General features: G+C 39.4%; 1 protein-coding gene across 1 annotated transcript in view; it reads right to left on the bottom strand.

Moving 5' to 3' along the window:
* The window catches only part of CNGB3 (cyclic nucleotide gated channel subunit beta 3), a 142906-nt gene that overhangs the window by 13898 nt on the left and 113647 nt on the right, over positions 1 to 15361 (bottom strand). Inside the window, exon 16 of the mRNA XM_004276144.2 lies at positions 7207 to 7325. Coding sequence (XP_004276192.2) covers positions 7207 to 7325 — 119 coding nt within the window. The remainder of the gene's footprint in view (positions 1 to 7206; positions 7326 to 15361) is intronic.

Consider the following 15361-nt stretch of genomic DNA (forward strand, 5'->3'; position numbering starts at 1 on the left):
GAATAACAGAATTATTCTGATGAAGAATAAGAATATGGAATTAAAATAGTCCAAAAAACTAAAAGTCTACCTTGGTACTCTCATTTTGAAAACTGAGTACTCAGGGAAAATAGGCAAACATTGCTTGGAGGGAACAAAGAGGTTTAAAATTATTCTTCAAAATATTTGGCCTCTTCACAATGGTATAGAGAAAATATTTGTTAAATATGCAGAATGGGTGATTTGACCAATATAGCTGGTGAAAAGTCAGAACTTAAATACTTTAAATAAAAGCCAGATTATCTAAAACATATATCACTGCCTGAATTCTGCCCAATAACTTGTTATATATGATGAAAAAAGGATATTGTACAATGAAAGAAACGCAGAAAATAAATATGATCACGTTTGTGAAAATAAATAGGCCCAGAGAAAATTAATTGATTTATCAAATATTTATTGAGGACCTATTATTTTCTAAGCACTATTTAGAGAAATGCAAATTAAAACAACTATTAAAGTGCAAAACCAACTGAGAATAATGAGGTAATATCACTGGTACTAGAGAAAAATAGCTATACATTGCATGTTGTATCTTAAATTGGTTCAATTTTTCTAGAAAATCATCTGCCCATATATTCCAAGAGTTATAGAAATGTTTCTACCTTTTGACCCAGTTATTTCATTTTGGGGAATAAACTTCAAAGAAATAAAAGAAAAGCAAAATGGTCTTACAAAGATAAACGTAGCAGTCCTATTTTTTTTTTTTTTTTTTTTTTTTTTTTGCGGTACGCCGGCCCTCACTGTTGTGGCCTCTCCCGTTGCAGAGCACAGGCTTCAGACACGCAGGCTCAGCAGCCATGGCTCACAGGCCTAGCCGCTCCGCGGCATGTGGGATCTTCCCGGACCGGGGCACGAACCTATGTCCCCTGCATCGGCAGGCGGACTCTCAACCACTGGGCCACCAGGGAAGCCTGCAGTCCTATTCTTAATAATAAAAACTGACAAAAAGGGTACGAGGCTGAATATGCATATTCATGACAAAAATGAATGTTTATTAGTACATTTGCAAAGATAGAAGATAATTACGTTAATTTATTTATAACAATGACTATTTATTAGGCACTTATGTGCGCCAGGCACTCCCCTGAGGGCTGGGGATCAAGTGCAGATCGGGTGTGGCGTCTGCTAGGGACTGTGTCTGTGTACAAAATGGAAAAATACAGCCTCTCTGGCAAATGCAGTCCTATAGGTGTAAAGTTTGGCCAGAAAAATACCCCCTTTTGCAAAGTAAAGGGCACCTGTGCATGAGGGGGAGTGTAACAGCGGGGCTCATGCTCAGGAGTGGAGTGCAGGCTGCATTCCAGTTCTCTCAGGCCCTGCCTGGACATCCTGATGCAGAGCACAACTGGCACAGCCATACATTGTAGTCCTGGTGCTTATGAGTTAGTGAGGAAGGAAGAAAGACACTGAAGAAATAAATGCACCAGCAAGTGCGTGATTACAAAGGTAAGTGTTCTGAAAGATAGGAATGTAGTCCAACTAGAGAATATAGCAAGGAGACCTGGGTGGTCCCTATAATGGAGAAAAAGAAGTCCTGAAAGTAGGTGAGATTAGGTTAAAGGGGTGGGAAACCTATATGGGCCGAGGTAAAAACTCCCCATGGCTGCTATGGAAAACAGTATGGAGATTCGTCAAAAAATTAGAACCGCCATATGATCCAGCTATTCCACTTCTGTATGTTCATCCAAAGAACACAAAAACTAATTTTAAAGGATATATGCACTCCTATGTTCATTGCAGCTTTATTTACAATAGCCAAGATATGGAAACAGCCTAGGTATCCATCAGTGAATGAATGGATAAAGATGTAGTGTATATACACAATGCAATACTACTCAGCCATAAAAAGATGAAATCCTGCCATTTGTGACAACGTGGATGGACCTTGAGGGTTTTATGCTAAGTGAAATAAGTCAGAGAGAGAAAGACAAACACTGCATGTTTTCACTCATAGGCGGAATATAAAAAGCACAAACAAAACAAAATAAATGAACAAACCAAACCAAAACAAAACAAAAACATAGATACAGAGAACAGAGTAGTAGTTACCAGAGGGGAAGGAGGGTTGAGGGAAGGCAAAATGGGTAAAGGGGGTCAACTATACGGTGACAGATGGAAGCTAAACTTTTGGTGGTGAGCACACTGCAGTATATGCAGAAGTCAAAATGTAATGTATACATGATACATATAATATTATAAACCATTATTACCTGAATAAAACAGTCTTTAAATTCCAAAATTAGGAAAAAATAAACCAACTCTCCATGGCTGGATGGCATGTGGCACATTCAAGGAACTAAAGTCTGGATTAAGGAGAGCAAGGGGAGTGGGCTACACCCTACAGTAGAGAGGTAGGCAGGGGCTAGACTCTGCAGGATCTTGTAGGTCAGGCAAGGACTTTTAGATAAAAAAGAACATGTGAAAACATTGAGTGGTTTTAAGCAGGAGGGCAATGACATGATCATACCTGTTCGTGAAGGATCCCTCTGGCTGCTAGTGGGGCCTGGATTACAGAGGGTGTGGTGGTTGGAGTGGTAGACTTGGAGCAGCCCTGCAGTTGTCCAGTGAGAGAGGGAGGTGGTGTGGACGGAAGTGGGGTCAGTGGAGAAGGTAAGGTGCAAACAATTGGAGACACACTTTGGACGTGAAATTGATAGGTCTTTGAGGTGGACTGGCCATGTAGGGTGAGCTGAAGGAGTGTCAAGCAGACCTTTTCTTTTTCCCCAGTAAATTTCAAAAGTTAACAATGTAAAAAGGTTAGTATTATATTAGTTTCCTGAGGCTGCTGTAACAAATTACTGTAAAACCAGTGACTACCAACAACAGAAATTTATTCTATCACAGTTTTGGAGGCCAGAAGTCAAAAATCAAGTTGTTGGCAGGGCTGTGCTCCCTCCAGGGACTCTAGGAGAGAAGGCTTTCTTGCCTCTTCCAGCTTCTGGTGGCTCCAGGAGTTCCTTGGCTGTGGCTGCATAACTCCAATTTCTGCCTCGGTCTTCACACGGCCTTCCCCTCTTCTCCCTGTGTTTGTGTGTCTTCTCCTCTTCTGTCTCATGTGAGGACACTTGTCATTGGATTTAGGGCCCATCCAAAAAAAAATCAAGAATGAGCTCACCTTAAGATCCTTAGCTTAATTATATCTGCAAAGACTCTTTTTTTTTTCTTCTTTTTTTCTAATAAGGTCACATTCACAGGTTCCAGGAGTTCGGGCATGGATATATCTTTGTGGGGGCCAACATTCAACCTACTACAGGCATTATGTGAATACTCCTTTACATACACCCTTGTACAGGCTATCAGGACTGACCTTTGTGCACACATATTGTCTGCACACATTTTTTTCTCCACATGTCATTTGAGAAGCACTGAAAGGTCTGCCTTCAGTTCTCAAATAACCTCAAGCAGTTGCTCAATCTGAAGGATTGGTCCTTGTGAAGGCTTTGTACTCCATAACATCCTGCGTATGCTCCATCATTGAATGCAACCCATACATTTCACCACCTAGTATTGGAATCTTTTTGTTTCCTTGTCTTTTGTTTATAAGGCCCTTGAGGGAAGTGATTGTTTCTTGCTCACCATTCTTGTTCACCATGCCAGGCATGGCCTTCTTTGAGGCACTTCACATTATACTGTAAGGCATAATGAATATAATTTTCTGCTTTTTTTTTATCAAATCACAATTAACTACTTAATTAATCAGAAATTTCTGAATAGCACCTGCAAATTATTTTGAATGGAGGCAGAATATCAATGAAAATCAACACATTGTACAGTTTTTATATAGCTGCTGGTGACATAAAGATGGAAAGTTTTAGTTCTTACATTTTAATAGCTTAGTCTGTTGAGGAGATCCATTTGAATGAATTGATTATAAATTAGTGGTAATTCCTGTAGTAAAGTCACTAATGAAATACTATGAAAGCATAGAACAAGGAGCAACTAGTTGTTTGGGGGGGGTTGGTTAGAGATGGCTTCAGAGAGATGACATCTGAATTGAAGTCTTGAAAGGTGAATAGGTATTTTCCAGGGGGAGGACATTCCAAAGGGAGATGAAACCAGTAGGGATTTCTATTGAAATCATAATAGCACTAGCAAGGATAAAAATTCAGATGCATTTCAGGAAAAGTGAGATTTTAACAGATGAAGAAGGAGGATAGGAAGTGGTTAAATACATTCGGTGAATAAGACTTGGCAATAATTGTAATTGTGAAAACAAACAGTGGAGTCAGTACTGCTACAAGGCTATCCCCTGGCAGACCCTGAGTCTCTCTATTAAAAATGGGGTGTCTGAACTCCTCAGATGTTAATTGGAAATGTGGTCTGCGTTTTCTCCATGACAGGCTGTAAATTTATATTTTAGTCAGTGCTTTGCTCTTTTGGATTAGTATATAATGTCCTTGAAAGCCCTCAGTTCTTTTCTTTCTTATTTTTTCCTAAGAAAAAAGAACCTTCGTTAAAAAGCTACATGATAGTGCTGGATTTAGCTCATTTTAAAAAAGGTCACAGGTTTTTTGAGTAGTAAACACAATTACTAGATCTTTCCAGTATCTAGATGTTTGGCAGGCATGCCTCCATTGCTGGAATAAATAACTAGAGCTCCAGGGGCATATGACAGCTGTGGGCCTGTGAAGCCTGAGGGTATCTGGGAAGAGGCAGATGTATCATATTTCTCCTCAACCACAGCCAAGAAGAGAATCAAGGCAAAAACCTCCCTTTTGCTTGAATCAGCCAGATTACTGAGCGAATTTAGAGCTTGTCTGGTCTACTGGTTTCAATTTGGCCTTAGAAACCCAGTGGGTAATAGGAGATTTATTTGAGAAGCTGCTGTCAAGAATTTAAGATTCCTTTCAATTGCAACTCAGCAGCACCTGGATTGTATTCTTAGAATATTTCCTACTGTGATGATAATATCAGCAATTAACATATTTGTATTTATAAAGCTTTATTCAGGGAGTACTCAACCCTTGGGAGAGGTCAGCTAATTAATTTCTGCAATGTTTGAGATTAGACTGTTGCTTGTTTTATGACCTTGAAGATTACAGTGATTATTAAGTCACTAAAATATTAAATCATTTTTGCAAGTACTCCTAGTAAAGAAGCGATAGAAAATAGGCAAAGAACACACAGATCTGGACATTCTGAGAAGTGTTTCCACCACTGCCCCAGAGCAAGACCCTCACACAAGTGCCCACCCAGTTTTAAGCAAGGAGGAAAAATAAAAAAGAGAAGGCACATTATCAACAGAGAATTAACATGATTCAACATTCTAAGGAAACCCTAATTATGCTAATATAAAGTCATCTGAAATTATTCATATCTCTGGAACTCTGAAGATAACTTCTTAGCAGCTATGAAATCAGAGGTTGGATGAACCACCTTTCTTCTGTGGTGTGGTGGAAAGATCACTAGGCCCTGATCCATGAAGCTCGTGTTTGAATATTGTCCCTTTCACTTACTAGCTATGTTATCCTGGGCCAGATAATTGACACCTTGGAATTGCAATTTTTCCAATCATGAAATGGATATGTTAATAACTGCCTGACAGTGCACTCTTGTCTTTACCCTAAGAGACAGCATCCTAGTTCAAGACTCCATCATCTTTCACTTGAACCACCGCAACTGACTTCTAATTGATCTCTATTTCATTCTCGTTTCTTTACTGCCTCTTTTCCACATAGCTGTTAGAGTGGTCTTCTAACATCATAATTCAAATTGTATCATTCTTTTGCCTAAAATCCTCCATTGGTATCCATTGGTATTTAGAATAAAATACAAATTCCTTACCATGGCCTAAAAGGCCTGTACAGTCTTGTCTTTGAGCACCTCTTTGGCCTCATCTCGCCACAGTGTCCCTTAGTCTCTGAACTCCAGCCATACTGACCTCTATGATGTTCAACCAGATACGCTTGCTCTACCTCTAGGCCTCTGCCCTTGCTATTCCATCATATGGGAGGCTCTTCCCCCCATGTCTGGATGGCTGCTCCATTTACTCTCTCAAGTCTCAGTTGGAATATTATCTGTCCAAAGAGGTATCCCTGACCATTATATGTAAAGTAGCATCCCCAGTCTCTAACAATTTTTACCTCTATAGCAGTTATCACAATGTGATTTTATCGTCTAGTTTATTTATTGTTAGCTTTCTCCCTCAAGACTGTAAGCTCTTGTTTACTGTTTTCACAGTACATTCCCAGAGTTTAGAGCAATACCTGACCGTCTAGCATGTACTAGGCACTCAAAATAAGTGTTTATTGGATGAATACATGAATATGTTTAAATACAATAATACATATGGAATGTTTAGCCCACAGAATGCTTGAATTTGCTGTCTGTAGTGTTAGACCTTTGTATCCATGGCTTGTGCATTCACATATGGGTCGTGCAATCCAGTTTATTGAGTCCTGGTGTGTGGAACCCTCAGATGAGGGACCCACAGATGCAGATGGCTGACTCTACTACGCCATTTTATTTTATTTTATTTTATTGCGGTATGCGGGCCCCTCACTGTTGTGGCCTCTCCCATTGCGGAGCACAGGCTCCGGAAGCGCAGGCTCAGCGGCCATGGCTCACGGGCCCAGCCGCTCCGCGGCATGTGGGATCCTCCCGGACCGGGGCACGAACCTGTGTCCGCTGCATCGGCAGGTGGACTCTCAACCACTGCGCCACCAGGGAAGCCCTTCTCTTCTAATTATTAAGATGAAGGACAAAGCGGTCAAGTAACAAAGGAGCAAAGATTGTAAGTGGTGGTACTGGGGTTTGGACTCAGGCAATTTGGTCCCACAATGATAATCATTATCACTCACCTACTCAAAACTATTGTGTTAGCCTGGCATTCAAGTTCTCCAACAATCTGACGACTAACTCTCCCAATCTCCTCTTTCATCATTCATCCATTCATTTATTCACACATTCATTATTCAACATATATTGAGCATCTACTTTATGCTAGACACTGACCTAAGTCCTGGGCCTAAAGGGCTGAATGAGCTAGTTCTTTTGGGGAAGGGAAAGGATAAATAGAAATGTGAAAATCCTTATTTTATCAATGCTGTCAGCACAATCAAACCATTGGTGAATTTGAATGGGAACTTTACTTATTTTATGGCCCAAGACTTTTCTTTTATAACAAATGACAGACTTTAATATTACAAGGTGTCTTTTCGATACCTGATTTCTCCAAACACTGCTCCAGCTTTCAGAGTAACCAGAACTTGAGCGCCATCAGCTCCTCCAAGAACTTGGACTTTTCCTTGCTTAATGATATACATTTCCTTGCCAATTTCTCCCTATATGCCAAATGTAAAGAGGAAATGGTAGTCACTTTATTCTCGACAATTATGCCCCAAATTAAAAGATATAAACTCTTTTAGAGGAGTAAATGTAAATGAAAGAAGCAAGGAATAGAAGTGTAATAATAATTATCTTAAGACCTGAGGTAGTTATGGACATCAGTTTGACATAACATGTGAAAGGAAATTACAAGGAAAGTGATACCTTCTAGAACCTGAGCACTGTGTGCCATCACTGGACAGGCAAAGATACTTCAGTCAGCACATTGTTTTAAGAATGGGATTGGAGAGAGGAAATAACAGATTGTAAGCATATTCACCTTAGCTTTGGTGACGGCTGCTATGCTTTGAAGAAGTTGCTTAGTTTATCCAAAGAACATGGGTTACAGTCATCTAAAGGTGAACTCTACTCTTCTGCCTATAGTACTGAGGTCTGATTTTAGTAATTGGGGCGTATGAGACCCTTAAGCTATTATTCTTCTTCCATGTTGAGAAGAAAGTGTTACTGCAGCAGGTTTATATATATCTTTATTGGAGTATAATTGCTTTACAATGTTGTGTTAGTTTCTGTTGTACAACAAAGTGAATTAGCTATAAGCATACATACATATATCCATACATATGGATACATACATATATCCCCATATCCCTTCCCTCTTGAGACTCCCTCCCATCCTTCCTATCCCAGCCCTCTAGGTCCTCACAAAGCATGGAGCTGATCTCCCTGTGCTATGCAGCAGCTTCTCACTAGCCATCCATTTTACACTTGGTAGTGTATGTATGTCAACGCTACTCTCTCACTTTGTCCCAGCTTCCCCTACCCACCCCGTGCCCTCAAGTCCATTCTCTATGTCTGTGTCTTTATCCCTGCCCTGCCACTAGGTTCATCAGTACCATTTTTTTAGATTCCATATAAGTGCATTAGCATATGGTATTTGTTTTTCTCTTTCTGACTTACTTCACTCTGTATGACAGACTCGAGGTCCATCCACCTCATTACAAATAACTCAATTTCTCTCCTTTTTTGGCCGAGTAATATTCCATTGTATATATGTGCCACAGCTTCTTTATCCAATCATCTGTCGATGGACATTTAGGTAGCTTTCATGTCCTGGCAATTGTAAATAGCACTGCAATGAACATTGTGGTACATGTATCTTTTTGAATTATGGTTTCCTCAGGGATATGCCCAGTAGTGGAATTGCTGGGTCATATGGTAATTCTATTTTTAGTTTTTTAAGGAACCTCCATACTGTTCTCCATAGTGGCTGTTTCAATTTACATTCCCACCAACAGTGCAGGAGTGTTCCCTTTTCTCTGCACCCTCTCCAGCATTTACTGTTTGTAGATTTTTTGATGGTGGCCATTCTGACGGGTGTGAAGTGATACCTCATTGTAGTTTTGATTTGCATTTCTCTACTAATTAGTGCTGTTGAGCATTCTTTCATGTGTTTGTTGGCAATCTGTATGTCTTCTTTCGATAAATGTCTGTTTAGGTCTTCTGCCCATTTTTGGATTGGGTTGTTTGTTTTTTTGATATTGAACAGCATGAGCTGCTTTTGTATTTTGGAGATTAATCCTTTGTCTGTTGCTTCGCTTGCAAATATTTCCTCCCATTCTGAGGGTTGTCTTTTCATCTTATTTATGGTTTCCTTTGCTGTGCAAAAGCTTTTCAGTTTCATTAGGTCCTATTTGTTTATTTTTGTTTTTATTTCCCTAACTCTAGGAAGTGGGTCAAAAAGGATCTTGCTGTGATTTATGTCATAGAGTGTTCTGCCTATGTTTTCCTCGAGGAGTTTTATAGTGTCTGGCCTTACATTTAGGTCTTTAATCCATTTTGAGTTTATTTTTGTGTATGGTGTTAGGAAGTGTTCTAATTTCGTTCTTTTACCTGTAACTGTCCAGTTTTCCCAGCTCCACTTGTTGAAGAGGCTGTCTTTTCTCCATTGTATATTCTTGCCTCTTTTGTCAAAGGTAAGGTGATCTTAAGTGTGTGGGTTTACCTATGGGCTCTCTATCCTGTTCCATTGATCTATATTTCTGTTTTTATGCCAGTACCATACTGTCCTGATTACTGTAGCTTTGTAGTATAGTCTAAAGCCTGATTCCTCTAGCTCCGTTTTTCTTTCTCAAATTGCTTTGGCTATTTGGGGTCTTTTGTGTTTCCATACAAATTGTAAAATTTTTTGTTCTAGTTCTATGAAAAATGCCATTGGCAATTTGATAGGGGTTGCATTGAATCTGTAGATTGCTTTGGGTAGTATAGTCATTTTCACAATGTTGATTCTTCCTACCCAAGAACATGGTATATCTTTCCGTCTGTTTGTATCATCTTTGATTTCTTTCATCAGTGTCTTATAGTTTTCTGCATACAGGTCTTTTGCCTCCTTAGGTAGGTTTATTCCTAGGTATTTTATTCTTTTCTTTGCAATGGAAAATGGGAGTGTTTCCTTGATTTCCCTTTCTGATTTTTCATTTTTAGTGTATAGGAATGCAAGAGATTTCTGTGCATTAATTTTGTATCCTGCTGCTTTACCATATTCATTGATGAGCTCTAGTAGTTTTCTGGTAGCATCTTTAGGCTTCTCTATGTATAGTATCATGTTATCTGCAAACAGTGACAGTTTTACTTCTTCTTTTCCAATTTAGATTCCTTTTATTTCTTTTTCTTCTCTGATTGCCGTGGCTAAAACTTCCAAAACTATGTTGAATAATAGTGGTGAGAGTGGGCACCCTTGTCTTGTTCCTGATTGTAGAGGAAATGCTTCCAGTTTTTCACCATTGAGAATGATGCTGGCTGTGTGTTTGTCATATATGGCTTTTATTATGTTGAGGTAGGTTCCCTCTATGCCCACTTTCTGGAGAGTTTTTATCATAACTGGGTATTGAATTTTGTCAAAAGCTTTTTCTGCAGCTATTGAGATTATCATATGGTTTTTATCCTTCAGTTTGTTAATATGGTGTATTGCACTGATTGATTTGCATATATTGAAGATAAACCCCACTTGATCATGGTGTATGATCCTTTTAATGTGCTGTTGGATTCTGTTTGCTAGTATTTTGTTGAGGATTATTGCATCTATGTTCATCAGTGATATTGGCCTGTAATTTTCTTTTTTTGTGACATCTTTTTCTGGTTTTGGCATCAGGGTGATGCCTCATAGAATGAGTTTGGGAGTGTTCCTCCCTTCAGCAGGTTCTTTTTTTTTTTTTTTTTTTGCGGTACATGGGCCTATCACTGTTGTGGCCTCTCCCGTCGCGGAGCAACAGGCTCTGGACACGCAGGCCCAGCGGCCATGGCTCACGGGCACAGCCGCTCTGCGGCTAGTGGGATCCTCCCAGACTGGGGCACAAACCCACGTCCCCTACATCGGCAGGTGGACTCCCAACCACCGTGCCACCAGGGAAGCCCCAGCAGGTTCTTTTATTCAGTTCTTGTTTATCTCTGGGGACTCTGGAGCCAGGGCAATGACATTTGTTCAATGCCTTGAGAACTAAACTCCTGGAACGTTCTCATAGACACTGGTTAATGTTATTCTGTATGCCTCAGGCAGTGTGGCAGGATGTACCAGGCTGTCAACACTGTTTAATGTAAACACAAAGATTTATGGTGTGTGATTTGTATCTAGTTTGGAGTCTGAACAATGACTGGTCATGTAGCTATGTGACCAGCCCCATTTAAAAACTCTGGACTCCAAGCCTTAGACGAGCTTTCCTAGGCAGAGATATTTTTCTCTTGTCTCTATGGTCCACAGTAGGAGATAAAAATGCATTCATGTGAGCCTCTCAGAAATAGGATCTAGGAAATCTGCACCTGATTTCTCTAGTCTTTGCCTATGCATATCTTTTTCTTGCTGTCCCTGCATTGTATACTCTGCCTTAATAAATCTTAAGTGATAAATATAACTTTATGTTGAGTCATGCAAATTACTAAACTAGTGGGTGGTTGTGGGACCCTTGGAACACATCTCACTCCAGGATCCAAAAAACATAACTATGTTTTACAAGAGATCTAAATGGCACTTGGGTGAAGAAAAGCTTTTAAACTTTAAATAAGCCAGTTCTCATAATACTAGGCAAACTATTTGGATAACAGTACCTATATATGTCTTAGTGAGTTGAGTCTTGATCACCCTGAGCTATTAAAAATAGCATAAATACAATAAATTCTCTTATATTTGGATCAGGAGGGGGCTGGATTATTTGAGTTCATAAAACATTCTTGTCAACCATATTTTCAAAGGAGTAGAATACACTAAAATTAATTTAGGATTAAACAATGTTGATTATAGTTTATGCTCTGCAATGGCTGAGACAATGTCTACTTTGTTCCACTGCTGAGCATAGGAATTATGACATAGGCACTCATTTATGAATAATTTATAATTCAGCTATTCTCTGGGAAGTTTTGAAATTCTTTAATACCAAGGGTTATTCTCCTGAACATTACTTATTGTCATATTATAATTGTTAGGTTAAGTTTAAAGTTTTCAGACTCTACCTCTTAGTTAACATCTGTGACACTGAAATTCTCATTTTATCTCCCCATGACTTTTATGAGGAAGCTAGAGTAGGTATTATTATTTCCATTTTACAGAAAGAAAATAAAGGCACAGATTGGCTTACTGGCTAATATTTGGCTGAGTAACCGTTGCTCCATGATAGTAAATAGAAGCAAAAGGAAGCCTAGAATGCACATCTCCTAACTAAGCAATGCAAAAAGTATACTTAAATTTTGCATTGTGTATTTATACCTTCTATAAATAGATATATTTATTCCCAAATGTAGATTTAAGTAGAAATTCCAATACAGATAGATCTAATTATAGTTATTTCCACATTATCAGTGCTAATAATACATCTTGCATTTGCAAAGTACTTTTTTTTTTTTTTTTTTTTTTTTTGCAGTACGCGGGCCTCTCACTGTTGTGGCCTCTCCCGCCGCGGAGCACGGGCTCCGGACGCGCAGGCTCAGAGGCCATGGCTCACGGACCCAGCCTCTCCGCGGCATGTGGGATCCTCCCGGACCGGGGCGCGAACCCGTGTCCCCTGCATCGGCAGGCGGACTCTCAACCACTGCGCCACCAGGGAAGCCCTGCAAAGTACTTTTAAAATCATAATATCAGATTTTACATTGCTCCTTATTTTAACGCCTGTGTTTGTTTTATCAGAACATGCTACTTTGAGGCTTCCCTGGTGGTGCAGTGTTTAAGAATCAGCCTGCCAATTCAGGGGACGCGGGTTCGATCCCTGATCTGGGAAGATCCCGCATGCCGCGGAGCAACTAAGCTCGTGCGCCACAACTATTGAACCTGCGCTCTAGAGGCCGCAAGCCACAACTACTGAGCCCACATACCACGACTACTGAAGCCCACGCACCTAAATCCTGTGCTCCACAACAACAGAGGCCACTGCAATGAGAAGCCCGCGCACAGCAGAGTAGACCCTGCTCACTGCAACTAGAGAAAGCCCACGCACAGAAGCGAAGACCCAACACAGCCAAAAATAAAATAAATAAATTAAAAAAATAAAGGAACATGCTACTTTATAGCTGCAAGGTATTTTCATAGATATTAACTCACTTATTTCTTGCAAAAATCCTAGTGAGGTCAAATAGGAAAGATATCATTATTCTTATTTAAAAATTGGTAGTAGAGACTTGAAAAGTTAAGTGTCTTGGGCAAACGTACAAGGCTGGCAGATGATAGCATTAGAACTAGCAACACCTATGTCACCTGATTATATTATATGTACAGATCATATCTAATGAATCCAATATCAAGACTGATCTCTTTAAAACCAACACAATATCTATGAATTATTTTAAAAATGAGCGAAAGTGTCTAAAAATTAGCTTTTCAAGAGATACTCCAAGAAGTAATGATTAGGACAGGGTCATATTCCTTAATTCTCTGCATGAAGTAATTCTCAAGGAACTGGAATGATTTTTCAAAGGCAGTTATTACAAATGACTGGAGGTAGAAGTACATAATGGGTACTTAAATATAGTTCAGCACTTTTAATTATTTTTTAATGGTCATTTCAATAATTTTCCAAGGAGATCTGGCATAATCAACGAACCAAAACTTCCACTATTTCTTGCATATTTCTAGGCTAATTTAAAACTTTCCTGAAAGTGTAATTGGCATTCAAATGAAGTAGACATTCCTTAGAGAGCAACGTCTGACAGCATGTGCAAAATAAGATCAAACCAAGCTCTTCTGGTCGGTTTATGTACTAATTTGGAGAAAGTGTAGAAATGCAAGCGCTTCATGTAACCCTTAGTGAGAGAGCACTTCAAATTTTCGGGGTTCCTGTGTAGAAGGCTATTTCCAAGGCTGACGGGCATTATGATGCTCAAATTAATTCTTGCAAATTAATCCTGGGAAAATTCCTAAGTACTCTTTGAAGCAGTCCAAACTACCCACTTGGTAAGTTTAGGAGCCATCCTGAGGATTAGATAGGTCAGCAAACTCAGTCCTGAGCCCTGCCATTTCTTCAATTATTTAAACAACTGCTAATGGAACATGTTTTCTTTCGTTTTTTTTTTTCTTCTTCTTCCATTTTCCTACAATGATTTGGGGAAATGATAAAAAACAAAGCTGAACTTGGCTGTATAAAATCTGGACAAGTAACAACTTTTCACCTCTGTCTATGTCTACTCTTAATTAAATCCCTTCTTTAAAACAGAAACAAAGAAATGTGGCTTGGAGTCTCATGTCTTTTCATTTCTGCTCTTCCCCCTGCTTATTTTTTCCTTCCTTCATTTGTGTTCACTGATCTGTTTTTATTATTGAGTGATGGATGCGATGTGAGGAAGAAATTAGAAATGAGAACGCTGCATCTACTCTGCATTTCACACTTTGTTAAACAAATTTTCACTGATTGTGGGCCCAGATGCTAAAGTTTCTATGAGTTATCTCAATTTTCAGTCCCTGCTGCTATTGGAACAAATTGAAAGGCCATTTTGATGCATTAAGGTCATGTCATCCTAAATGCATCACTGCCCGAAAGGGGTCCTTAAACTGAGCTGTGGTTTGTATTTCCCATTTTAATGAAAATGATTTTATATCATCAGTATGCCCACATTTAATCTGGACTAATTTGTGTGGGATTCTAGATTCCTGGTTTCATTAATATCACAATCTCTATTTTTCCTCTTTACCTCTGACAGCTCCTACTCAGTTGCCCTCTGTGATTCTTCTTCATTGACCTCTTCCATAAATACTGGTATTCTTCAAAGTTACAGCCTTGGTCTTCTTTATTTACCTTTTCTTGAGCTTCTTATGATATCAGTTTCCATCATATGCCGGTTTCCAAAGATTTACCTCCAGTTCTGTCCTCTCTCACGGGCTAGACTGATTTCCACCTGTGCACTAGGTATCTCTACCTGGATGCCTTAAAGTACCTTCACTCTATTTGACTTTGTCTTTCACCATTATCCTAGTTGATCATTTGCTTCCATTCCTTAAACAAGTCAAGTTCTGTCCTGCCTCATGGTCCCAAGTCTTCATCTAAAATAGTGTCCTCTCCAGTTTTTTTTTTTTTTTTTAAACTAGAGAACTATTTCTCTTCAGATTTTCACAAAGTTCATGCCTGACAGCTTGACAATCTCTCCCTGTCTGAGTCCCCCAATCTAAAGTAAGTGCCTTTGCCACCACGCACTCTCCTGGCAAATTGTTTTTGCTGCATAGAAACTTAGCACATTTTGGAGTTACACAGTAATTTTATTTGTTTATTGTTTGTTTCTTCCACCAGGCCAGTGATACTCAACTTTGGCTCAGTTTATAATCATCTGGGAGCTTTAAAAATATTGATATGTGGTCTCCACCCAGACCAATTAAGTTACTGGAGATGGAGCCCAGATTTCTAAATTCAGGTGATTCTGATGTACACTGTGAATTGAATACCCTGGCACTAGACTGTAAGCCCTTGAAGGACAAGAACCACCTTTTTATGCTCACTGCTGAATATATCCAGTACCCAGCACAGTGCCTGGCCCATAGTATTTCAAAATTATTTATTGAGTTTCA

Source organism: Orcinus orca, chromosome 17 (assembly GCF_937001465.1).
Source record: "Orcinus orca chromosome 17, mOrcOrc1.1, whole genome shotgun sequence".
NCBI lineage: Eukaryota > Metazoa > Chordata > Mammalia > Artiodactyla > Delphinidae > Orcinus > Orcinus orca.